The sequence below is a fragment of the Puma concolor genome, chromosome A2 (assembly GCF_028749965.1).
Source record: "Puma concolor isolate L17-30 chromosome A2, mPumCon1.1.hap2, whole genome shotgun sequence".
NCBI classification, from domain to species: domain Eukaryota; kingdom Metazoa; phylum Chordata; class Mammalia; order Carnivora; family Felidae; genus Puma; species Puma concolor.
The window spans coordinates 34,122,190-34,149,890 of NC_141668.1; the positions used below are offsets into that span (position 1 = coordinate 34,122,190).

The 27,701-nt window shown below is 36.8% G+C and overlaps 1 protein-coding gene across 2 annotated transcripts in view; it reads right to left on the reverse strand.

Annotated features, from left to right (window-relative positions):
• The window catches only part of CFTR (CF transmembrane conductance regulator), a 189,096-nt gene that overhangs the window by 133,653 nt on the left and 27,742 nt on the right, over positions 1-27,701 (reverse strand). Inside the window, exons 1-7 of one of the 2 annotated variants that reach the window (XM_086691782.1) lie at positions 27,066-27,082; positions 22,813-22,921; positions 12,649-12,709; positions 5,175-5,390; positions 2,224-2,313; positions 1,208-1,371; positions 243-368 (exon numbers count right to left, since the gene is read on the reverse strand). In XM_086691782.1, coding sequence (XP_086547908.1) covers positions 243-368; positions 1,208-1,371; positions 2,224-2,313; positions 5,175-5,267 — 473 coding nt within the window. In that variant the 5' untranslated portion in view covers positions 5,268-5,390; positions 12,649-12,709; positions 22,813-22,921; positions 27,066-27,082. Of the gene's footprint in view, positions 1-242; positions 369-1,207; positions 1,372-2,223; positions 2,314-5,174; positions 5,391-12,648; positions 12,710-22,812; positions 22,922-27,065; positions 27,177-27,701 lie in introns of those variants that run through there. The other variant, XM_025929698.2, reaches the window with a different exon arrangement.

Sequence of the window (27,701 nt, forward strand, 5' to 3'; positions counted from 1 at the left end):
GAGGGGATTCTTCATAAGGCATAAATATCCTTGTAATAAAAAATAACACACTTAACCAACTATATACAGACCATGAAAATGACTTTATGCCACTTGATAGTGATACAGGAATATTGATATAACTTAATACAATTGATTGTCAGAAACTTCAAATATGAACTGAAATCCCACTGTGACATACTCATCTTTAAAATATTAAGCATGAAATAGCTACTGATATTGAAATTATCAGAAAGACTTACTGTCTTAGGTTTTCAATCATCTTTTCCATCGCTTCCTCCCAGCAGTATGCCTTAACAGATTGGATATTTTCAATCATTTCAGAGGTGATCACAAGTCTTTCGTTGATCTTTCCAGCTCTCTGATCTCTGTAAATCAATTAATCAATCAAATACTTAATAAAACCAAGTCAAATTACCACTAAGAACCACAAAAGTTTTTTCAAAAATCCACATTTCTTATTAAACAGATGAACATTTATTTTATTATCTAACAGATGGTAACAAAAATCATGAACAAAAATCATTCACTAAATAGCTACCATTTAGTGAATGCCTCTTATGTGCCACACACTATTAGATGCATTCCACATACTATCCCAGTGTAGTACCCTTCATGGAAGTCTAGAAGTAGTGGTTATCTCCATTTTAAAGATAAAAAAACAGAGACTCAGTAAGGCCAAGTGACTTGAGTCAGGTCACATAACTAGTAAGCATGCAGTCTGGTATTTAAACCAAGAGTTAGCAGATTCCACATTTTGTATACATGCTATCATCTTCTAGCTGACAAACTCTAGAAGTCCTCTATCATAAGCTGTGACTTGTATCATTAACTCATTCTCTACTAAAAAGTAACCAAGGCTGTAGTGTGATCATCCTTGAACCAGAGTAGGAAAAACCTATAAAATTCTATCCAACATTTATGCATTCACTCCCATGTACATATATGTTTTATCCATTCTACCTAAATATTATAATACATAAAAATGAACTGAATATTAAGATATTTAAAAAGAAATTCTATAGATTGATAAGCAAAAAAAAAGTCCCTTAATACACTGAGTATGATTTACACTATTAAAATAACTCCTTTTTAGTGACATCCAGGAAGTAGATCCCAGTTCAGTATATAGAGCAGTCCCTGGTTTTACTAGACTTTTGGAATATCTAACTTAAAATCCTTCCAAGCTATGTAACCAGAGTGCTACCTGTACTTCATCATCATTCTTCCCAGTGCAGCTTGAAAAAGGGCAAGGATTATGAGGAAAGCAAGACCACAGAAGGCAGAGGCCTGTAACAAGTCCCAGAGGAGCCCCATGAGGAGAGCCACTTGCAAAGGAGCAATCCACACAAAATGTGCCAGTGCAAGTCCCTGCGAAATAAAATCACAGTGAAAACCAGTAACAAACAAACAAGCAAACAAGCCTAAGATGGGAGAAATTGAGCACAGCGAGCTTATACAATCAAACACATCATGGTTCCCACTGTGCTAAACTCAATGTGTTTGTTACACGAAGCACACATCAGTGTGCTTAAACATTCTACAAATAGACTAGGATTTCCCAAGGAACAAATTTCAAGTTGTTGCATTTTCGGGGTGTTTTTATTCAATGGAATTAAAATTAAATATCTTAAGTATCAGGTCAGGGACTTATTTTAAATAACTTACTTCTATTTGGATAAAGCAAGAGCCATGGTATAAACATGTAAGAGCAAAAGGGTTTCCAAAGGCTCAAGGTAACAACTCTATCACCTGACAAAATATTCAGAGTAAATGCAGGCTCAATTCATTAGTAATTTATGTAGCACCTGCTGTGGGTTTAACATTATGCTACATACTGAAAATGCTAAGATAAATAAAACACATTATGTGTCCTCAAAGACCTTGCAATTATTTGTGTCATAAGACAGCACTGAACAAGAATTGCTCAGAGTATCATATTCAGCCAAAGTAAATAACAGATGTAAAGTATTAAAAGGAAAAAAGATCTGATAAAAAATGAATTTTGAAACACCTCATTAAATATGCAGCAAGCTGAGATGCCTTTGTATCGGCTGGTTCTGTAAGCCCCCAGAATGGCACTGTCCTATGCAACCCAACCTTGCAGGAATAGGGAAGGTAGGGATGTCTATGATTTAGCCACATATTACCATCAACTAACCCAGAAAAACCCTTGGGACTGTATGATTTATAACAATAATGCATAAATCAGTAGGTACATACTTCATCAAATTTGTTCAGGTTGTTGGAAAGGAGACTAACAAGTTGTCCAATACTTATTTTATCCAGAACACGGCTTGACAGCTTTAAAGTCTAAAAGGAAAATCGGAAGTTAGGTGATGTTAACAAAGAGAAGACAAAAAGAATATTTATAAATACCATTATAATACAGCTGAAGAATTAGGTGACTATGCATGCGTTTTTAAGTAAAGGTAATGAAAATTATTTTATGTTTATCTAGCTTAGGATATTCTCCGATTTATAAATATTTCTCTTCACAAAATATATTATACTGGCATGCCTGTAGTTATTTTATTTTCCAGCATCTATATAGTAAGAACATCCTTTCTACTCCACAGCAGTAATGATATTACACTTAAATGTCCATTCATATGGTGTGGAGATTTTGGTGGGTTTGGTTTGGTTTGGTTTGTTTTTTATAGGTAGCAAAATTTGAGATTAAAGCCTATAATCTTATAGTAACTCTATTTTTCTATAGTGGAGTCCTATAGTAATTCTATTGAATAAAATGACAATTAAAGTCAATAAAAGTATATTATGAATAATTGCATCATTAATGACTTTGTGAAAGATTAACAATACAAAATCCTTAAATATTACACAGAAAAAATACATCCCTACACACAAATAGAACTGGTAAGTAGATAAATTAATAATAGTTATGAAAGATCACTTATACTTTGCCTAAAATTTAATAAGAATTTATTATCCCTTAGATGCCTTTGATTGGAGAGTACCCATCCAATATTTGTTTCAATTGAATGTATATGTATTGAGCACTTATGAGATGCAAATCACTGGATTCAAGGCTTCAGGAATTATTGTTAGGATTTATTAATACATGTTTCTTGCCTTAAGGTAACCTAGTACAAAAATTGGGATTTTATCGAGGAGGCAAAATTGAATATGGGTGTGGAATAATGAATACAATTTAGATAAGTACAGATGAAGAAAGAATCAAAGCAGTTAATTCCAAAACACTATTAGAGCAATATGAGGGGAAAATTCCACTGACTGGGGCACACACTCCTCATTAATAGACTTCATCTATCTCAGGTGTGCATAGCAAGCACTCAGCGAAGATTTGTTTTTGTTATTATTTCTGTCTTCTTGAAATTCATAAGCAAAGATAAATTCAGTTCATATTTAGATTATTTTCTTGTATTTTTACATTTTTCATTTAAGTACAGTTGACATACAATATTGTATTCGTTTCAGGTGTACAACATAATGATTTGACATTTATAGAATGCATTTAGGTTCATTATTTAAAATATAATTTGAATGTATCATAGTTGCAGATTTTGGAGCAAAGCAAAAAAGTGCTGTATTACAAAATTTGGGGTACTGTAAGGAGAATTAGTGGCTGCCTGCCATGTGGATGGAGCTGGTCTGATACGGGACCAGTCTACTTCAGGCTCCTTTAGGGACCAAACCACAGCCACGTGAAGACACAACTGAATTCTCTGGTGATGGTGCCAGTGCAGGCCAGCAAGTGCAGCTAGAGGGGTAAACAAACCAGGTAATAACACAAATACTCGAAAATGAGAGAAAAAAGGATAGATGCAATAGCTTCTAACTTTTCCTCAGCGTGTTCTGAGTCTGAAAGCACATATGCTGCTGTATTTGTGCTAAATGTTACACATGAATTTACAAATAACCTTCTCCTTCTTTGATCTCCCATCCCCTTTAGCCCATAAAATTTCTGGATCAAAACAAAATTTTTGTTGATTTATTACCCATGTTTTCCTGGTACTTGGTTGAATTGATGACATTGTAGCTGAGGTGATCTGACTAAACTGTGGACTCTATTTTTTTTTCGTGTGCATCCATAAAAGGCTGTTTTGAACAATAAAGTATGACTATCAAGGTTTTATGACACAACTGACCTTGCATATATATTATGGAAGTGTTATGGGTTATTTGCTAGAGGTAATTTCAGATCCATGTCCCTTATAAGCCAAGTATATAAAGTTTTTACACTGGGGGAAGAAAAAGAGAAGGGTAAAGCAATACCCAAATGATTCAACCAAAATAGCTTTACTGTAATGACTTGGTAGGCCCAAGCAATCACACATGGCCTACAAAGCATGTCACTGAAATGATATTAAATTGTGTTTGTAAGGTGGGAAGTCTTAATCTGCATTCACCTAAATCATGCTTCTGCAACTTGGGCTTTTGTCTGGATAATGCATACAGAAAAGTAGAGAAGGTTCTTATGGTTGTAGTACATGTGTTGTTGCAAAAATGTTCAATTTGCAGGACTCAAAGGATGACAAAATCACTGTGTCACAACTAATTAAGGCAGGAACTGTTATTGCTTGGATTATCAATAACAATTACATACTACACTCTTGTTATTGAACGTAAAGATATATGGCATTTTACCACAAGACATTTTGCCAATGACTTTTACACGGATGGTAAGTATCATTTTAATGGGGAGCCATACATTCCAAAACACAATGATGTGACTAGTTTTAAAAAATGAAATCTGGGGCACCTGGGTGGCTCAGTCTGTTGGGCCTCCAACTTCAGCTCAGGTCATGATCTTACAGTTCGGTTCGTGAGTTCAAGTCCCACATTAGGCTCTGTGCTGACAGCTCAGAGCCTGAAGCCTGCTTCAGATTCTGTCTCCCTCTCTCTGCCCCTCCCCTGCTCACACTCTCTCTGTCTCTCTCAAGGATAAATAAACATTAAAAAATATTTTTAAAAAATGAAATCCATAGCATAGGGAGTTTACAGAAAATGCTCAATAATTATTAGCCAAAATGAACTGAATTAATCACCAAGGAAAATGAGAAACATTAATTAATGCTGCCATTTACTTAACAGGCCTACAAAATTGATTTTAGCATTTATCCCTTATGTGTATCAACATGACATTTAAAACATGTTGCACGTAGCATGGAGACTATGCAAGAAAGCATTACCTTCTTATAAATCAAACTAAACATAGCTATTCTTATTTGCATTCCAATGTGATGAAGGCCAAAAATGGCTGGGTGCAAAAGCAGAGTCCTCATGACAAAGAGAAGGCATAAGCCTATGGCTAGATAAATTGCAATGGAGCGTTCCGCCTTGTTATCTGGATCATAGGAAGCTATGATTCTTCCCAGTAAGAGAGGCTGGACTGCTTTGGTGACTTCCTAAAAAGAGGAAAAACCAAGAAATTAGATTTCATTTCCCTTGCATAAAATGGCCCCACAATTTCAACAAAAAAAATTTTCATCTTTAGAGAAGGATTTAAAATGGGCTAACATAGAGGGCTGCGCCATATGTAAAAGTCTTGATGTTATTTTCATTTTTATACTTTGAAATAAGATTTGATTTTTGGTTATAGTGAAAGTCATTTGGAGACAAGTTTATGCATAAGGTATTTTTGACTGAAAAGTGAATAGTGGCCACACAGTAAAGGTGTGGTTTCTGGAATGGTATATTAATCAGTAATATGTACATAGCGCTGAATGGTTTATGAAATATTTTCATTTGATTTTCAGGACAGCTTTAGGAGTCAGAGTAGGCATTATTATTTCCACTTTGTGGATGAAGAAACTAAGGCCAAAGACACCAAGTGACCTGATGTGACTTCAAAATAGAACTTGAGAAAGTGTTTGGAGTTAGTGGCATTATTTCCAGAATGAAAACAGCTTCTCAAGGCAACCACATAAAGGGGAGCTGGCAACAGGAGGAAGGAGCATGCAGGCACTGGTGGCATTTAATTCAGCCACCTCCACTAATGGTCTCAAGCCCATCCTGGTACGGAATGGGTATGGACTTCAGGGAAGCAGTGTTACAACAAACTTCAACCTCAGTCCAGTTTCCAATGATTTATCAACTCTTCAAAGCCTTGTGAGTTAACACAGGAAGACGAAAGTTGTGCTTTCCAAATGCATCTAGTCAGGGTCCTCAATTAATTAGTAAATCAAATTGTCCATCAAATCCATTACCCCTCCTCCTGAATATATAGGAATAGATTTGAATTCAAGAGGTCTAACTCTTCTCCATCTTACTAAATTGTTTTCAAGAGAGAAAAACACAAAACCTCCCCTGTCTTGTTTTATGATGAACCAATGAAATGGAGATCTGAAGCTAAACCCTCAAGGGATGTGATGTTAGGCTAATTGATTCCATTTCAAAGGTATATTTTCCAGCCAGACTGGTACCACAGCATTGTTCAGTTTACTCCCCCTCAACCCTTAATTTGCTTATTCTCCTCCATTTTCTACAATCCCTTTTCTAAACCGCAAATGCCCAATACCACAAGCCCCCTTATTCCCAATAACTAAAAACGCTTTTCTATACCAAGTTCATCCCCATTAGAAATCAATCCTAACCTATACAGAGCTGTCATTGGTTGATCACTAGCTGTGCATTCTATACTTTATATTCAGTACTTTATTTCAAATTAACTATGTAGACTAAGGCTCTGAATATAAGGAAAGAATCAAACACTTTTTAAAAGTTTCCAAACTAATCACAAAATGGGTTATAGTTTTCTCATCTCACATTAGCCATATTCAAACCTGTATTCAGATGAGTACTGAAAAGAAAATCACTAACTTATCTGCATATAACATGTTAATTGTTTGCTATATCTGAAGAGCACTTGTTTTTTAAAAAGTAAATAAGTGTGTACTTTTTTGTTGGTGTGTATCATATTGTATATGATTTGTACTTTTATTACACATGTATCCACCTTTAGAATATATAGAAAGAATTGGCTCTGGTGTTTTAGATTTATATAAATGGTATCATACTATGCTTTTTGCAACTATTCTTTATTTACACTGTGTTTTTGACATTTATTTCCATTGATCCTTGCATAGCTACACATTTATTCTAAGTGCTGTTCAATATGACATCCTTGAATACATCAGGTTATATGTCCCATTGTCTTAAACTGGGGGCATACAGGTTGTTTCCATTTTTAAACTACTACAATCTGTGCAGGTGATGCCCTATTTCTTTCAAGTTTCATAGACCCATGTCAGACTTTCTCTAGCAGAGATAATTTTATTTCAAAATAACTCCTTACACCAGGAAAATAAAGTCAAAATAAATCTTGTATTTGAAATTACAGGTATGAATTTATCTGCATTACAAATATAATTTTTCACAGTGTGCTTAGAGTGGCAATATTTCATCCTCAAAATTACTTTTAGATCAATATTTTATTCTAGAATTTTTCTATACTATGTTGCTCTTCATAGACAAATGTCAATACCACATTTACTTTGATTTAATTTTCCATTAATAGTGGGTTTGCGGTTGGCTAACTATTTACTTTAAAAATTATACCTCTAAACTCAAAGCATAGTTATTTTTTCTGATACAAGTACATGATTAGTTGAAGAACTTCTAAGGTTCCATTATTTTCTATGGTGTGTAGTCACTAAATTCCTCACGATCATCAGTATGTCAACTTTTTTACAATATTATTTATATGTCTTTATCCCAGGAATATTAGGACATTATTTGCGAAATATTGAGAAGTTAGGATTGCTCAATATTAAGAAATTAATAGAATCCAATAGACTATAGAAGAACTTATGATTATCTCAGTAACAACTGTAATAAATCTGATAAAACTTCAATATCAGTTTCTGATAAATGTTCTAACTATACTTGAATATAAAGAAAGAAATTTTCCTTCAAAATGGCAATCAACACCTAATTAACTAATCTTAACAAACTAATCAATAAAACTAAAAGCATTACCTTTACGGTCAGGCAAACACAAACAATAGGAATACTGGTTATTAGAACAATTTAACATTTTCTGGAACTTTTAGCTGTTACAACTCAATAAGAGAAATGATCAAGGTATGAGTATTATGAAGAAATGAAAAGGATCATTATAAGCATAGAATATGACCATCCATATAACAAATTTAAGTGAATTAAGAGTTTCATAGGCAGAGGTTTAAGAAATAATTATACTAAGAAATTAAATTCCTACATACCAAGCATAGTAATCAATTAAATAAGTATCCCATTTATATAAAAATTTATGTTATATAACAAGAGACATTATAAATACCAATAATTAATATATATACCTTAAAAATATTTATAAACATTACTAAGACATATTTTAATTTTTTTTACATTTATTTATTTTTGAGAGACAGAGAGACAGAGCACAAGTGGGGAGGGGCAGAGAGAGAAGGAGACATAATTCAAAGGAGGCTCCAGGCTCTGAGCTGTCAGCACAGAGGCCCACGCGGGGCTCAAACTCAAAAACGGTGAGATCATGACCTGAGCCGAAGTCGGACATTCAACTGACTGAGCCACCCAGGCGCCCCTACTAAGACATATTTTAAAGTCTTAAATAAAAGTCTTAAGGACTTTAAATTTTTCTATAAAGAAAAACTGAATATTACAAAGATTATATTCTCTCCATGGTATTTTGTAAGTCTAACGTAACTTTCACCAGAATTTCAGGTGGGTTCTTTGGAAGCGGATTTTCAGCACCATAATAGCAGGGACTGATTGTCTTCATTTCTATAATAATCCCAACATGATGCACAAAACCTAGCACAGAACATCCACTAAGTGAGTATTTGCTAATCAATGGGTAAAATGATTATAAATTTCATTTGAAAAAAATGATTAGTCAAAAACATCTGAGGAATAAGAAAAATGTGTGAAAAGGTTTACATTACTGGATATTAAATCATATTATACAGCTATTATAATATGTGGCATGACAAAGAAATAGAGTGATTTATCTGTGAGCAGGTTCAAGCACACGTAATAATTTTGTGTATTATGTTATTCTAATTCAGTGGAGAAAGGCTAGATTATGCAATAAATGATGAGGAAACTGGACACTCATTTTTAAAATTACATTTTTATCTCAAACATACATCGAAATAAATTGCAAATGCATTAGATATTTACATGTAAAAGCTGAAATAGTAAAACATAAATAAACATAAATAAACAAAAAAACATGTAAAAACATAAATAATTTGGGTAGGAAGGATTTTAATAATGTCTGATAACAAAAGCAGAAAACAAAGGAAAAGGTATACAGATTTGGCAGTAAATGTTTAAAAGTTAAAACTTCTTTTTTAAAATTTTTTAAATGTTTATTTATTTTTGAGAGAGAGCACGCGTGCGCACAAGCGGGGGAGGGGGCAGAGAGAGAGGGAGACCCAGAATCTGAAGCAGACTCCAGATTCTCAGCTGTCAGCACAGAGCCCATGACAGCCCGACGCAGGCCTCAAACTCATGAGCTGTTGAGATCATGACCTGAGTCCAAAGCGGACACTTAATGGACTAAGCTGCCTAGATGCCCTAAAAGTTAAAACCTCTAATTGTTAAGAAAATAAGAGGTAAAACTCACTAGAAACAAATGATAGGCTGGGGGAAATACTCTCTTATATCAATAAGAAAAAGACAAACTCTAAAATAGACAAAAAACATGAAAAGGCAATTACATACACACACAAAATATAAATGCTTAATTAATATACAAAAACTGTTTAAACTCACTAGAAACCAAAAGTAATGCAAAGAAAAATAATAATATATTCCTTCTCACTGAGCAATTTGAAAATAATTTTTAAATGATGACACCTATTATTGGTGAGGGCTGAATTTTCATACTTTAGTAGCAAGAAAGTAAAACAGTACATTTTACTGGAAGGCAATTTGATAATCTGGAAATCTGCTAAAGGGATGTCATCGAAGGTCTGTTTACAATCATGAAAAATTAGAAGCAATATAAACATTTAATGATGGGGAACTGAAAAATTATGGTATGGTACAGTCACATGATTTATTAAACAATAGGGTGACTAGGCAAAAAATCATCTAATGACATAAAAGGCATTCATAGTACATTAAGAAGAGAAGCAGATTTATAACACATTATATAAAGCAATGATCCCCCTCCCTTAATAAAGTATATATTCTATTCCCATGGGAAAAAAACTAGAAGGATGAACATCAAATTTATCAGTAATTATCTGATTACTTTCATAATCATAAAAATATTTAAAAGAATAATAAAATTTAGTTAGGAAATTGCATATGATTTATGGTCATTAATAGGCGGTGAAGAAAACATGCAAACAAAAACATAAAAGAAAATACACACACACACACAGGTATACACTGAGAAATGACTGAGCCACCCAGGAGTCCTATTATTTTTATTTTTTTAATGTTTATTTATTTTTGAGATAGGGAGAGAGAATATGAATGGGGGAAGGGCAGAGAGAGAGGAAAACAGAGGATCCAAAGTGGGTTCAAATTTATGAATCTCAAGATCATGACCTGAGCTGAATTCGGACACTCAACCAAATGAGCCACACAGGAGCCCCAGTAATAGCTATCATTTATGAAGCACTTGCTATGTACCAGGATTTATTCAAGTTTAAATAACTTTCCCAGTGTCACACAGCTATTAAGTGGTAAACCTGGGCTTTAAACCAAACATTTGACTGCAAAGCCTTCCTCTTTATTCATAACCATAAATCGAAATGGAAATGTTATAACATGACTTGTTTATCTCTCAACTGACCATCAGTACAAGGATTATGATTAGTTCAACATCAACTTAGCAAATCAAGTTTTAAGTTTAGATCACTGTGATTTAAGATAAATGCCACTTCTCTAGGAACCATCTCATGGACACATAATTTAAAAGTTTAAAGAGATCATAGACATTATACACTTTACTACAGCCTCTTTTACTGTATACTCAAGGAAACTGAGATCCAGGAAAGTTCTTTGACTTGCCCAAAGATCATAAAACAAGTTTGTGGCAACAGGGCATGAGCAAGCCCTGGGGAAGTTAAGAAAAAAATACCCCATCTTTGAAAAGAAAATACATACGTATATTTTTACTTTAAACATATTTTATTCATTAGTCATATTGGATACTGGTTAGCTACAAGGGCTAAAAATGCACCAAGTTCCTATCAGGAATGGAAGTCCTAGATGCCCTTATATCCAGTTTAAGTCTTAAAAAACATGATCACAAGGGCACTTGGGTGGCTCAGTTGGTTAAGCATCCAACTTCGGATCAGGTCTTGAGTTCCAGCCCCACTTTGGGCTCTGTGCTGACAGCTTAGAGCCTGGAGCCAGATTTGGATTCTGTGTCTCCCTCCTCTCTGCCCCACCCTCGCTCACTCTCTCTCTCTGTCTCAAAAATAAATAAACATTAAAAGAATTTTTAATAAAAAAAACATGATCACAAACAATTCCCAATTTACAAATCAATTTTGTTCCAAAATTTCACATGGAAGAACAGGAGATGCATTTGGTTTTAGACACAGTATTCTACTGGACGTGATACTGAATTCCTAGGTTAGCCTTCAAAAGTACATATACCACTAAATGCTCCTGGAGCACCGTTCTGTTCAAATTGTTCACAAAAAACCAACCAACCTGTGTAACAAATTTCCTACAGAAAAAGATGTAACATCTCCCTCTGCTGCAATCTTGGAAGAGAAACAGAGTGCCTTTTAACCATATCTTTGCCCTCTCCATGCATCCTGTCATCTGCTTCTCTCCAGTGGGGTCCTGGGAGGAGCGCCGCTGGAAGACGTGGAGAGTTAACACTAGTTACTTTGGGATTTCCCAATAAACCCTTAGCTACTTTCTCATCCCAGTGGGTTCTGTCACTTTATTCAAGGGCTCATTGGCCCTCATGAATCTGCCCACTTCTCTTTTCACAACAGTATTCCTTCTACCAAGGCTTTCTCTTCTCCCACAACCCTGCAAGGCCTTCACCTGAGAGCTTTTAGAAATGCAGAATTTTAGGGTCTCACCCAAAACCTCCTAAATTGGAACCTGCATCTTAGCTAGATCCCTGGGTCACTGGTATGCATATTAAAGTTTGAGAAACACTGCTCTAATGTCATTAAAAGAGTTAATATTCATTTTTATGTTTTTCAGTTTTTTCATATTATCATTAAGAAAAATTCAAACTAAAATGCTTTCTCAATGTGGGTCATTCTAGCAAAAATCAGATGCATTTAGTAATAATGTTGGCCCTTGTCTACCTAAATCAGAATCACCTGGGAACCTTAATGAGACTACTATTATCCCAAGGTCCATCCAAATCAATTAAATCACATATTTGGGGTGGGGCTTCTGGATACAGAAATATCCAGAAGACTGATACAGAAATTCCTTATGATTCAAAGAAATCTAAAGCCCAAGAACTTCCAACTCTTACCACAGAAACTGAGGGAAGGTGTAGATTGCCTTCATTCAGGTAGACAACACAAGGAAGTGTGTATTAGAGATGAGGGTTCTAGTAGTGAGTAGAAATGGGATATAGGGTGAGTTTAGGGAGTACAGCATGCAAGTCACTGCTGGGGTTAGAGAAGAAGCTACATATGGGGAGAGGTAGGGATGGGAAGGAAGAGGAGAAAGGGGACCCACCTAACAGGCATCTAGAAGAAGGAGATTTGCTGGAGATAGCTGTCCTTAGGTAACCAGTCATCTGAAAGGAACATACATAAGTCAGAGCCTAAGCCAGGGACCATCTGTGGGCAGAATTCCCTCAAACACTCTCCATTTCTTAGCAGTAGGCTTGTATTCAAGTGCCTACTCAATGTCTTTGTTAAAACTTAAGGGACAGGGGAGCCTGGTGGCTCAGTTGGTTAAGCGTCTCTTGATTTCAGCTCAGGTCCTGATCTCACAGTCGTGAGATGGAGCCCTGTACCAGGCTGCACGCTGAGTATGAAGCCTGCTTGGGATTTACTCTCTCCCTGCCTGTCTGTCCCTCCCCAATTTGCATGTGCACTCTCTCTCTCTCTCAAAAATCAATAAATAAACATTTAAAAAAACCCATAAGAGATAAAAGATCGTTTTATGCAATACAGACCGTGGGACTTGAGAACTCTATCAACATTAGTACTAGGACTTCTCCTTTATGTCCCTAACCTTCTTGGGGTCTAATGAATAGAACAGGTTTGACCCAAGTTGTACTGACATGCATCTCACTTTGATGATGGCAATATGCCCAGAACTGCCTAGGAATCAAGAAGGGATAACATTATTCTCTCAGCAATTTGCTCACAGTACTCCCGACACTTGGCTTGCTTCTCACTGTCCTTAACTGACTCTCATGCTCAGTTTTTCAACAGCCAGTTTCTCTTCTATGCTAGGAGTCTTAAATGTGAAAGACCATGTTGTATCTGGCTGCTGAGTCAGATGAAGAAAAAACAAGTACATAGTTAATGATGAGAGGCCATAGCTAATATGATTTAAAATTACATCAACTATTGTAGAGATACAAGCTCCTTGATGATGGCATTTTCTTTTTTTCTTAACCTTTCACAGTCAAAAGCAAATCTTACACCACTTTTTCTATCAGTCCTGAAAACAACTGAATACTCTTTGTGTCACAATTATCCTGATTTAGAGGGACTAAGAATGTACAGGTAATTTTGAAAGCATGTCCACTTTTAGCAAGAGTAGTGTTCTAGCAATTTCAAGAATCCTCACTCATTTAATGGAATGAAAAATCCCTGAGCTGATACAAGCAGAGAAAAAAAAGGAATGCCCCAAAAGAATACCATAAATACTAAGGTACTGGTAGAAGTTGCTTCAAAAGGCAGAGGTCTTATAATAATGGCTACATTTTCTACCCTTCTTTTCTTCTGTAAGTGACAAAAAGAATAGAGACAAGAGATTAGGTACGCTGAAAAGCTGCATTCGTCTTAATGACCACATGGTTATCTAAATTCTTTAAGAGTTACAGTGTTCAACATTTTCACTACTTAAAACTTCACAACCTCAATGAGGTCTTTTCTCTGTGACAAGGGTGAGAAACCTCCAGTGTCACCACATCTGTACCATTGCCAATGTAAATTTTCCTCTCCATGCCTTCCCACCGCACATGTTTTCCTTGCTTTTCCCATCGGTTCTTTTCCTCACCATTATTCTGTTGGTTATCAGTAGCAGGTGAACTGGGGGAAGTAAACTTTGCCCTTTGAACGTGCTGATGGTTCCAGACCTGCAGTCTAGGGTTCATGTTTACTGGAGAGCACCTCATCCCTCACTCCCACTCAAGAGTAGTTAATACACCATGAAAGCCTTTAAGATTCCTTTTGCTGGGATATGTTTAAGTTTGAGAAGTTTAAGAATAAGTCCTTATCTAGACCCATGCCATTCTTCTACCCCTTAATTTTGTTTTTAAGTTTTACCTTGGCAATACTGGCCCTTGGGTGGATTTGACACAGTTCCCTCTGGAGTATAAGTAAAGGAGAAGATTCTAGTTGGTTCCCCTACTGCAAACTTTCTTCAGATTTGCCCCTGAGGTGACCCTGGAAGAACCCTCAGCCTTTAAGCTTCTGTCAACGTGTGTCTCCTAGGAAGATGCAAAAAACTCAGCAGACCTGAGGCTGGTTACTAGAGACACCATTCTGTTGAGGACCTAAAGACAATCATTACACATATAATTATATAACAATTATAATCAGATATTGTGGAAGGGTCACAGTCTTTGGGGCTAGAGACCTATCACTCAAATTTACCATATGTGTACTCTGGAAAGTTTCATAATTTCCTTCTCTGTATATTAGAGGTAATAACATCTGCTCCATGGAGTTACCAGAAGAATTCAATAAGACAATCTGCATAAAGGACTTAATGCTGAACCTAGAATAGATTAGGTACAATAAATATTAAATTCAATAAACATTAAATTATATCAAGCCATTTTTTTGGTTTTGTACACATGACCAAAAAAACCACTCGATAAATATGTTCATGTATCACCTAAACTATCACATTTAAATGAGTGCTTTTGTTCTCATGAAACTTCGATGATGCTGGATAAATTATTTCACAAGGCAGGCAGAACATAAAAGGAGCTCAATCGTTAGGATGTTAGGTTAATCAGTATTAATCAATGGTAGCAGTGTGATGGAGACAATGACTGAAGAGAATTTTCAGCTTCACCACAATCTCGATCATGACATAACAATTGTTTGAAGTGTCATTCACTTCAATCAACTATAACTTATTGAGAATGTTACATTCTTATACATGTTCAGAGGGAATTGTACTTCTATACACTGACTCAAACATATACACTATTGTCATTAAAACAACCAACAAAAGATTTTTTAATAAGTCAAATAGAGCCAGATGCTGTGGATAAAACTGTTTCCCAAGTTCTGAGTACCCTTTCTGAGAAAAATCACCTCAATGACATCTTAAAAGATAATTAATTCTTGACTTGCCTTACTTATATTTATGAACCAAATATTTCCCTCTCTGAAACTGTTGTTGGTTTCTGTAGGAATGGACAGACAGACAGACAGATTGACAGACAGATAGATACAGATGGGTGGATAGATGGATGGCAGATCAACTCAAAAGCCAGAAGAATTTTTCCAGATGATTGCCAAGAGAATTACAAAACATTTTGGACCGAAATGTGACCATCTTTGTCACGATAAATTTTTAAATGTATTTTTAGTGGTATGTACAAACTACAAATTCTTAAAAACATGCAACTTGACACTATGGCACTGTCAACTCTCCAATACATGGAGATCAATATGAATACAATACCTGTGAATAAAGATGGTACTTATCCCAAAGCAAATACTGTGCACAGCCTTTACTTAAAGGCTAAATAAGTTTTCAACTTGTCATGCCTTTTACAGGTTACAACTAAGGATTTGAAATGATGCTCTGGTGATGTAAAAACTAACATATCTGAGTCATATTTAATAGCACTGGGAAGCATCCCAGACTACATTTAAACACCAGAAAGCCAGGGGCTTTCAGGTACAGAGCTCTCTTCCTACTGATGAAGACAGAGGTGATTGAGAAAACACACTACGAGAGTACCTCGCTGCCAAGCTTTAAATTTTTTCTATTTTTCCTTGAAATTCAGCATGCAGGTATGATTGCAAGATATTACATTTATTCATATGGATAATTGGCTAAATTTGACCTGACACTGTGTCTTGATATCCTACAGTCAAATACAAAAAAATAAAAACATCAGCAATCTCATATACTAGTAAGATAATGTGATTTGGGATCATAATAGAAAATAAGTATTTTCAAAGAAATTTACTAAACCCATTTATTTATTTATTTATTTATTTATTTATTTATTTATTTATTTACTTACTTACTTATTTATTTATTGCTGAACCCATTTTATTTATTTTTTTATTTTTATTATTTTTTTAATACGAAATTTCTTGTCAAATTGGTTTCCATACAACACCCAGTGCTCATCTCAACAGGTGCCCTCCTCAGTACCCATCATCTACCCTCCACTCCCTCCCACCCCCCATCAACCCTCAGTTTATTCTCAATTTCAAGAGTCTCTTATACTTTGGCTCCCTCCCTTTCTAATTTGTTTTTTCCTTTCCCTCCCCCATGGTCTTCTGTTAAGTTTCTCAGGATCCACATAAGAGTGAAAACATATGGTGTCTGTCTTTCTCTGTATGGCTTATTTCACTTAGCATAACACTCTCCAGTTCCCACGTTGGTACAAAAGGCCATATTTCATTCTTCCTCATTGCCATGTAGTATTCCATTGTGTATATAAACCACAATTTCTTTATCCATTCATCAGTTGATGGACATTTAGGCTCTTTCCATAATTTGGCTATTGTTGAAAGTGCTACTATAAACATTGGGGTACAAGTGCCCCTATGCATCAGCACTCCTGTATCCTTTGGGAAAATTCCTAGCAGCTATTGCTGAGTCCTAGGGTAGATCTATTTTTAATTTTTTGAGTCCTAGGGTAGATCTATTTTAATTTTTTGAGGAACCTCCACACTGTTTTCCAGAGCGGCTGCACCAGTTTGCATTCCCACCAACAGTGCAACAGGGTTCCCATTTCTCCCCATCCTCGCCAGCATCTATAGTCTCCTGATTTGTTCATTTTAGCCACTCTGACTGGTCGTGAGGTGGTATCTGAGTGTGGTTTTGATTTGTATTTTCCTGATGAGAAGCGACATTGAGCATCTTTTCATGTGCCTTTTGGCCATCTGGATGTCTTCTTTAGAGAAGTGTCTATTCATGTCTTCTGCCCATTTCTTCACTGGATTATTTGTTTTTCGGGTGTGGAGTTTGGTGAGCTCTTTATATTTTGAATACTAGCCCTTTGTCCGATATGTCATTTGCAAATATCTTTTCCAAATTCCGTTGGTTGCCTTTTAGTTTTGTTGATTGTTTCCTTTGCAGTACAGAAGCTGTTTATCTTCATGAGGTCCCAATAGTTCATTTTTGCTTTTAATTCTCTTGCCTTTGGGGATGTGTCAAGTAAGAAATTGCTGCGGCTGAGGCCAGAGAGGTGTTTTCCTGCTTTCTCCTCTAGAGTTTTGATGGTTTCCTGTCTCACATTCAGGTCCTTTAACCATTTTGAGTTTATTTTTGTGAGTGGTGTAAGAAAGTGGTCTAGTTTCATCCTTCTGCATGTTGCTGTCCAGTTCTCCCAGCACCATTTGTTAAAGAGACTGTCTTTTCTCCATGGGATATTCCTTCCTGCTTTGTCAAAAATTAGTTGGCCATACTTTTGTGGGTCCAATTCTGGCGTTTCTATTCTCTTCCATTGGTCTATGTGTCTGTTTTTGTGCCAATACCATGCTGTCTTGATGATTACAGCTTTGTAGTAGAGGCTAAAGTCTGGGATTGTGATGCCTCCTACTTTGGTCTTCTTCTTCCAAATTACTTTGGCTATTCGGGATCTTTTGTGGTTCCATACAAATTTTAGGATTGCTTGCTCTAGCTTCAAGAAGATTGCTGGTGCAATATTGATTGGCACTGCACTGAATGTGTATATAGCTTTGGGTAGTTTTGACATTTTAACAATATTTATTCTTCCAATCCATAAATAAGCATGGAATGTTTTTCCATTTCTTTATATCTTCTTCAAATTCCTTCATCAGCTTTCTATAGTTTTCAGCATACAGATCTTGTACATCTTTGGTTAGGTTTATTCCTGGTATTTTATGCTTCTTGGTGCAAATGTGAATGGGATCAGATTCTTTATTTGTCTATCTGTTGCTTCATTGTTAGTGTATAAGAATGTAATTTGTATCCTGTGACTTTGCTGAATTCATGTATCAGTTCTAGCAGACTTTTGGTGGAGTCTATCGGGTTTTCCATGTATAATGTCATCTGCAAAAAAGTGAAAGCTTAACTTCATCTTTGCCAATTTTGATGCCTTTGATTTCCTTTTGTTGTCTGATTGCTGACGCTAGAACTTCCAACACTATGTTCAACAACAGCGGTGAGAGTGGACATCCCTGTCATGTTCCTGATCTCAGGGGGAAAGCTCTCAGTTTTTCCCCATTGAGGATGATACTAGCTGTGGGATTTTCATAAATGGCTTTTATGATGTTTAAGTATGTTCCTTCTATTCCGACTTTGTTGAGGGTTTTTATTAAGTAAGGATCCTGAATTTTGTCAAATGCTTTTTCTGCATCGATAGACAGGATCATATGGTTCTTATCTTTTCTTTTATTAATGTGCTGTATCACAATGATTGATTTGCAAATGTTGAACCAGCCCTGCAGCCCAGGAATGAATCCCACTTGATCATGGTGAATAATTCTTTTTATATGCTGTTGAATTCGATTTGCTAGTATCTTATTGAGAATTTTTGTATCAGGGATATTGGCCTGTAGTTCTCTTTTTTTTTTTTTTTTTTTTTTGCTGGGTCTCTGTCTGGTTTAGGAATCAAAGTAATGCTGGCTTCATAGAATGAGTCTGGAAGTTTTCCTTCCCTCTCTATTTTTTGGAACAGCTTGAGAAGCATAGGTATTATCTCTGCTTTAAATATCTGGTAGAATTCCCCTGGGAAGCCATCTGGTCCTGGACTCATTTGTTGGAAGAATTTTGATAACTGATTCAATTTCTTCACTAGTTATGGGTCTGTTGAAGTTTTCTATTTCTTCCTGTTTGAGTTTTGGAATTGCGTGGGTGCTTAGGAATTTGTCCATTTCTTCCAGGTTGTCCAGTTTGTTGGCATATAATTTTTTGTAGTATTCCCTGCTAATTGCTTATATTTCAGAGGGATTGGTTTTAATAATTCCATTTCATTCATGATTTTATCTATTTGGGTCATCTCCCTTTTCTTTCTGAGAAGCCTGGCTAGAGGTTTATCAATTTTGTTTATTTTTTCAAAAAACCAACTCTTGGTTTCATTGATCTGCTCTACAGTTTTTTTAGATTCTATATCGTTTATTTCTGCTCTGATATTTATTATTTCTCTTCTTCTGCTGGATTTAGGCTGTCTTTGCTGCTCTGCTTCTATTTCCTTTAGGTGTGCTATTAGATATTGTATTGGGGATTTTTCTTGTTTCTTGAGATAGGCCTGGATTGCAATGTATTTTCCTCTCAGGACTGCCTTTGCTGCTTCCCAAAGCATTTGGATTGTTGTATTTTCATTTTCGTTTATTTCCATATATTTTTTAATTTCTTCTCTAATAGCCTGGTTGACCCATTCATTCTTTAGTAGGGTGTTCTTTAACCTCCATGCTTTTGGAGGTTTTCCAGACTTTTTCCTGTGGTTGATTTCAAGCTTCATAGCATTGCGGTCTGAAAGTGTACATGGTATGATCTCAATTCTTTTATACTTATGAAGGGCTGTTTTGTGACCCAGTATGTGATCTATCTTGGAGAACGTTCCATGTGCACTCGAGAAGAAAGTATATTCTGTTACTTTGGGATGCAGAGTTCTAAATATATCTGTCAAGTCCATCTGATCCAATGTATCATTCAGGGCCCTTGTTTCTTTATTGATCCTGTGTCTAGATGATCTATCCATTGTTGTAGGTGGAGTATTAAAGTCCCCTCCAATTACCACATTCTTATCAATAAGGTTGCTTATGTTTGTGATTAACAGTTTTATGTATTTGGGGGCTCCCATATTTGGCGCATAGACATTTATAATTGTTAGCTCTTCCTGATGGATAGACCCTGTGATTATTATATAATGCCGTTCTTCATCTCTTGTTACAGCCTTTAATTTAAAGTCTAGTTTTTCTGATATGACTACTCCAGCTTTCTTTTGATTTTCAGTAGCATAGTAGATAGTTCCATCCCCTCACTTTCAATCTGAAGGTGTCCTCAAGCCTAAAATGAGTCTCTTGTAGTCAGCAAATAGATGGGTCTTGTTTTTTTTAATCCATTCTGATAGCCTATGTGTTTTGGTTGGAGCATTTAGTCCATTTACATTCAGTGTTATTATTGAAAGATATGGGTTTAGAGTCACTGTGATGTCTGTAGGTTTCATGCCTGTATGATGTCTCTGGTACTTGGTGGTCTTTGCAACATTTCACTCTCAGAATCCCCCTTAGGATCTCTTGTAGGGCTGGTTTAGTGGTGATGAACTCCTTCAGTTTTTGTTTGTTTGGGAAGACCTTTATCTCTCCTTCTATTCTGAATGACACACTTGCTGGATAAAGGAATGTTGGCTGCATATTTTTTCTGTTCATCACATTGAAGATCTCCTGCCATTCCTTTCTGGCCTGCCAAGTTTCAGTAGATAAGTCTGCCACTACTCTTACTGGTCTCCCTTTGTAAGTTAGAACATGTTTACCCCTAGCTGCTTTAAGAATTTTCTCTTTATCCTTGTATTTCGTCAGTTTCACTATGATATTTCGTGCAGAAGATCCATTCAAGTTACATCTGAAGGGAGTTCTCTGTGCCTCTTGGATTTCAATGCCTTTTCCTTCCCCAGATCAGGGAAGTTCTCAAGTATGATTTGTTCAAATACACCTTTAGCCCCTTTCTCTCTCTCTTTCTCTTCTGGAATTCCTGATACAAATATGGTTCCATTTGATTGCATCGCTTAGTTCTCTAATTCTCCCCTCATACTCCTGAATTTTTTTTTTTATCTTTTTCTCAGCTTCCTCTTTTTCCATCATTTTATCTTCTAATTCACCTATACTCTCCTCTGCCTCTTCAATCTGAGCTGTGGTCGCCTCCATTTTATTTTGCACCTCATTTAAAGCATTTTTTAGCTCCTCATGACTATTTCTTAGTCCCTTGATCTCTGTAGCAATAGATTCTCTGCTGTCCACTATGTTTTTTTCAAGCCCAGTGATTAAGTTTATGACTATTATTCTAAATTCTTGTTTTGTTATATTGCTTAAATCGTTTTTGATTTAAGTAGCTATCGCTACTTACTGGAGTTTCTTTTGAAGAGAATTCTTCCATTTCGTCATTTTGGGTAGTCCCTGCAGTGGCTCCAAACTACAGGGCACTTCCCCTGTGCTTTCCAGAGTAACTTGTGTTGGTGGGTGGGGCTGAAGTCAGACCTGATGTCTGCCCCCAGCCCACCGCTGGGACCATAGACTGGTGTGTAACTTATCTTCCCCTCTCCCAGCGGCAGGACTCACTGTGGAGTGGTGTGGCCCCTGTCTGGGCTACTTGCACACTGCCTGGCTTGTGATGCTGCTTTGATGGGATCTGGTGTATTAGCCAGGGTGGATCCGCAAGGTGCACAGGAGTGGGAGGGGCAGGCTTAGCTCCCTTTGCTGTTGGTGGTCCCCTGCAGGAGGGGCCCTGCAGCACCCAGAGCAATGGATCCACAGAAGGGTTGGGTGTTTGTGCAGTGCAAGCAAGTTCAGTGACAGGGAACTGGTTCCCTTTGGGATTTCAGCTGGGGGATGGGAGAGGGATATGGTGCTTGCCAGCACCTTTGTTCCCCACCAAGTTGAGCTCTGTCTTCCGGGGCTCAGCAACTCTCCCTCCCGGTGTCCTCTCACCCTCCCCACTCTCCAAGAGCAGAGCTGTTGACTTTTAACATCCCAGATGTTAAGTCCCACTGGCTGTCAGAACTCATGGAGTCCAGTCCCTCCGCTTTTGCAAGCCAGACTTGGGGGCTCTGTCTTGCCATGCAGGCTGCCCCTTCACTGCCCCAGCTCCCTCCTGCCAGTCTGTGTAGCACACACCGCCTCTCCGCCCTTCCTACCCTCTTTCGTGGGCCTCTTGTCTATGCTTGGCTCCAGAGAGTCCGTTCTGCTAGTCTTCTGGTGGTTTTCTGGATTATTTAGGCAGATGTGGGTGGAATCTAAGCCATGAGCGGGACGAGGTGGGCCCAGCGTCCTCCTACGCCGCCATCTTCAATCCCCAGTTTTTTATTTTTTTATTTTTTCAATGTTTATTTATTTTTGAGAAAGAGAGAGAGTGGGAGAGGGGCAGAAAAAGAGGAAGACACAGAATCCAAAGCAGGCTCCAGGCTCTGAGCTGTCAGCACAGAGCCCGATGCGGGGCTCAAACTCACAAACAGCAAGATCATGATTTCAGACGTTGTCAGACACTTAACTGACTGAGCCACCCAGGCGCCCCCACCCCCAACCTTTTTTTTTTAATTTTTTTAATGCTGAACCTATTTTAAATTATAGGTTGCCACCTGTGTTTCAGGACATCTTAATCCATTTTTACTTGTCTCTACTAGAGTTTTAGTGGTTTCTTTGTATTTAGAGTTGAATTAGTCCTCTTATCTGAACACCAGATTACCCTAGTCATAAAATGAATATAATTACTTTAGATTAATAAAATCATAAAAATGAATATACTTATTATCTATAATGAATTTACAAATGAGATCCTTACCCCTAAATATAATAAGAGTCCATAGAACATAAATCTCCAGAAAAAGCATCGCCGAAGGGCATTAATGAGTTTGGGGTTTTTCTTTGATGCCAGTTCTCTGTCCCATTCTCTGCAAAAGAATAAAAAGTGGGACCAATAAGTTGCATGTACAAATATTTGAGTTGTTTTATTTCCCTTAACATAGTTTTATTCTCACAAAGACATCCAAGGTGATTAACACAAGTGACTAAAGAGACAAAAAAAAAAAAAACAACCTTGTGGAGACCTTCCAACACCAACACTCATCAGATGTTTGGCAGAATTTGATGCTTCACTATGTATCAATTTTCAAAGAGTTGACTTCATGACAAGGCCAGATGTGATGGACAAGAGGCAAGCCCAGAAAGTTCTGGGCTTCTTAAAGCAGTGCCAAGAAATGGATTAGTAAAGTATGACTCTTAGGAATATACATTACTATGCTTGGGACAGAGTGAAAAATAAACAAAAATGTAACTTTTTTTCCTCTTTGCCTTTTGATCTTTACTTGTTTAGGAACTGTAGTAGATTTTACAAAATTTATCTGTCAAAAAAATAACAATATAAAAAGTCAGGTGAATTTTTCTGTTATTTAACATTAGAAAAGCCTGTCTGAATGACTCTGTTTTTAAATATAGGGGTATGAAACAAATCTTGTCAAACATCGTTTTCAACTACTAAAGTCATTTATTAGAGTAAAAGTCTTTAGAAAATTAGAACAGAATCAAATTCTATATTTTCTGGTAGGAATAGAAACCACATAGTCTGAAAGAAGGTGGTATCAAAGAAATGTTTTCTTTTAAAAACTGTAAATTCATCTGTGGATTATATTTACATTATTGCCACTTCTGTTAATGAAGGCCCTCTTTCTCTTCCCAAGTTGTTAAAATATATCTCTGAATGTTACCCTGATATTCATTATTAAACTGTACAGAGATGAAAAGTTTCACAGGCAAGAACCAGACAAAGGGTTTGCATTTCATTAAGAGCTCTTTCCATTACTATTCTTCTACCATTACCAGAGCTGGTTTTAAGTTACTCCAAAGGAAGACCACACAACTAAAACTTGAGGGCAAACCTAGCAGTCTGTGCATGGACACTGGCTCCCCCAAGAAGCTTACTACCAACAAGGCCTAATTGCCCTATCCCATCTATCTACTCTTTCACTCACATGCAGGGCCTGCCTCTTGTCCATATCATTCAGTGACTCACAACAGGGTAAGAAGCTAAATTTTTAAATTTTATTTTGTATTTTTAATTTTTATTTATTTTTGAGAGAGAGACAGACAGAACGAAAGCGGTGGGGCGGGGGGGGGGGGGGGAGGGTAGTGAGGGAGACACAGAATCCAAAGTGGGCTCCAGGCTCCAAGTGTCACCACAGAGCCTGACATGGGGTTGGAACTCACGAATCGTGAGATCATGGCCTGAGTCAAAGTTGGACGCTTAACCAATTCACCCAGGTGCCCCCAGCCTCTCTTCCAAAGGAAGAATGGGTCAGATGAGAAAGTCAGGAAAGAAAGGTGGTACACAGTCCAGAGAAATGGTTTCAAGGTGGGAAGAAGAGGTCAGCATGAAGTCATGTAGGAAGATGCCATTTTATTTGACATTAAGAGACCTCTGGTGACCCTGATTGATGTCATTTTGGCACCATGGTAGATGTGGAAACCATATTTCAGAAAGATGAGATGAAAAGGAAAGGTGAAGAAGTGGAGAGACCAGGAGAGCAGAGAAATGTTAGCTGTGGAAAAAGAAGAAGAAGGAGGAGGAGGGGGGGGGAGGAGAAGGAAAAAAGAATGGAGTAGCAACCTGAAGGAAAGGCAAGGTGGGATAATTTATTTTAATGGCTGGGATTTGAACATTTTATAGCTCGAGAGGAGTTAGCAGGGAGAGGAGATAGTGTGGTTTCAGTAGCACCACAACAGACCCAGTAAGAATTTCAAACACTGAGAGTTAAATCATGAAGGAAGAAGCTCTATGCTTATCAAGTTTGTAGCTTCTCATGGAATGGGTGTGCAGTTTGCACATAGGAGTGATATAGAGGGTTCAATGCCACAGCCACAAACTGAGTCAGATGGGCCAGTGTGCCTCAACTATGTGGTAACCACCTAAGGACCTTTGTCACAAGGAAGTTATGAAATGTGAGTCCAGGTCACTTTCCAAGGGTGCAGAGGTACAAAGTACTACATATGAATGATATATCACTCTTCCAAAATGTTTCAATAAATTCTAAATAACAATTTTATTTTTCAAAAAAAGAAATAAATATGGTGAAAAGAGATACAAAATAAAGATAAAAGAAAGAATTTACGGACTTATGCTGGCACAGAGATATTGAATTGAAAAAAAATAGTTATATTTTTAATTCAATTGATGTGGGGGATACAATAAAAACAGGAAGAACAATCTTAGGTCAGATAATCCTACAAATTCAAGTGTCCTCTATTTGGCCATAAATGAAAATAGAACTGGAGTACACAGATTTTTGTTAACCTAGCCCTTCCTTGATTCATCTTTCCCTTAGCATCTATTCAGAACTAAGATATTCAATATCTACTGCTTTATTGTGAACTTGCTGGTACACCTACACTGTATTGTGTTTACACATTTTATCTCTGCAACAGTGTTACAGGTTTTCATATAATGTTGGTCATTGCACATTCAATTCCCATTCATTCAGCAATTGTTTATTGAGCATGTGCTATATGCCAAGCCCTAGTCTAGGCACTTGGGGATACATCATAAATAAACCAAACCAGCCAGCCAACAAAAATATCCTTGCTTTCATGGCACTTATACACACTAAGTGCTCAATAACAGGAATTGGTCCTTCATCTTGGAAATATGAATCTATTATTCTCACTAACCTAATTCTTTGAATAAAATCAAGAAAAAATAAGGCTGAATATCTTACTTTGCTTTGAAAATATTTTTTATAGGGAAATGAGTTTAGTGAAAGTAAGGTAAACAAATTATGAGTCTCAACTTTTTTGAGGCAATAATTTACTAGCTACTTTTTCTGTTTTCTTTTCTTTCTTTTTTTCCTTTGGTCTAAGGTCTAGGGTCTCTAGGATTTTTCACATTTGGCCAAGGAGAAAGGACTCTTTTCTCCGTGATTTGTAAAGACATGAGCAAAGAGTTCTAAGGACCCACTGCATGGAGGAATCTGGTCTGAGAGAATAAAACCAGCACAAGTAAATGCCACCAAGTGGTCCTTGAGTCTCTGGTTCCACTGAGTCTCTAATGCCAGTTCTCTACCTAGGTCCCTTCACACAGGTAGGATACACAAGCCAACAATTTCTCTATATTTACTTAAGTTAGTTAATTGGGTTTCTGTTGCTGGTAATCGAAAGGATTCTAATACTCTTAGAACAGGGAACTCTGAGAACTTTTCTATGGGAAGCACTGATCCTGGGGAGGCTATAAGTACAGACCTGCATTAGAATCTTGGCTTTGTCAACTCATTAGCTGGAAAATTCCAGCATCTCTCTGAGCCTCAATTTGCTCCCTGCAAGATAGAGATAATGAAGTTTTCCTCCAAGAGCTGAGAGGAGATACTATACCTAGCATTCAATATGTACTCAAAACTATGAAATTTGGGGGGCTCCTGGGTGGCTCAGCCAGTTAAGCGTCTGACGTTGGCTCAGGTCATGATATCACAGCTCGTGAGTTCGAGCCCCACGTTGGGCTCTATGCTGCCAGCTCAGAGCCTGGAACCTGCTTCAGATTCTGTGTCTCCCTCTCTCTCTGCCCCTAACCCACTCATATTCTATCTCTGTCTCTCTCAAAAATAAATAAACACTAAAAAAAATTTAATATGAAATTTTTACATTTCTTTGATATCCAATAGCCATAACCTTAAGATTTCCAAGTATGTACACTTTTATTCACATATTAATATTTGGGAGGCAAATAGACACAATTTGCTTCATAGATATTACGTCAGTCTTCACAAAATCTACTTAATGTTCTTTAAAGACAGATAATGTCTCAGAATTATTTCTCAGAAAAAGTCATTTATCAGAAATATGGTTAGTTTTTAAACCCTTCATTGTTTAATTTTTGATTGGTGAAGACTTCAGCAAGAAAATAAGATGCTCCTATTGTAAATATGACATTTTGAGAATTAAGACATCTAAAAGATTAGTTCTCTATTCTCTAGAGTATTAATATTAATAATTAATAATAATTAACAGTATTAATTTCTCTTTTCAACTAGTGGTCAATGTGTATGAACATACCTTTCCAATTTTTCAGATAGATTGTCAGCAGAATCAGCCGAAGGGATCTGATATATGTCTGACAATTCCAGGCGCTGTCTGTACCCTTTCTTCAAAATTGGTCTGGTCCAACTAAAACAAAGAGAAAAGGGACAAATGTAAATATCCATGTGATCTGGCCTCCAATATAGACTTGGAATCTGATATTGTTTTAGTTTTTTTTCAACGTTTATTTATTTTTGAGAGACAGAGAGAGACAGAGCATGAGTGGGAGAGAGGCAGAGAGAGGGAGACACAGAATCCAAAGCAAGCTCCAGGCTCTGAGCTGACAGCACAGAGCCCAGTGCGAGACTCAAACCCACAAACCATGAGATCATGACTTGAGCGGAAGTCAAACACTTAACCGACTGAGCCACCCAGACACCCCAACTTTTGAGTTTTTATTCCCTTTGTTTTATTGTAATTTAATTATAAGTTTATATCATTTAATTTTTAATACTAGTTGTACTTAACAAACCGCTCAAAACTTTCCTAAAAAAGTTAACAACCCATACAGCTAGGCAGGGCCAGTGGCAGAAGATCACTGCCAGATGGTGGAAAGACTTGGGACAAGGGAAATGGCATTAAGGACAGAAAGGAAGGGGCCTACAGAAAGTT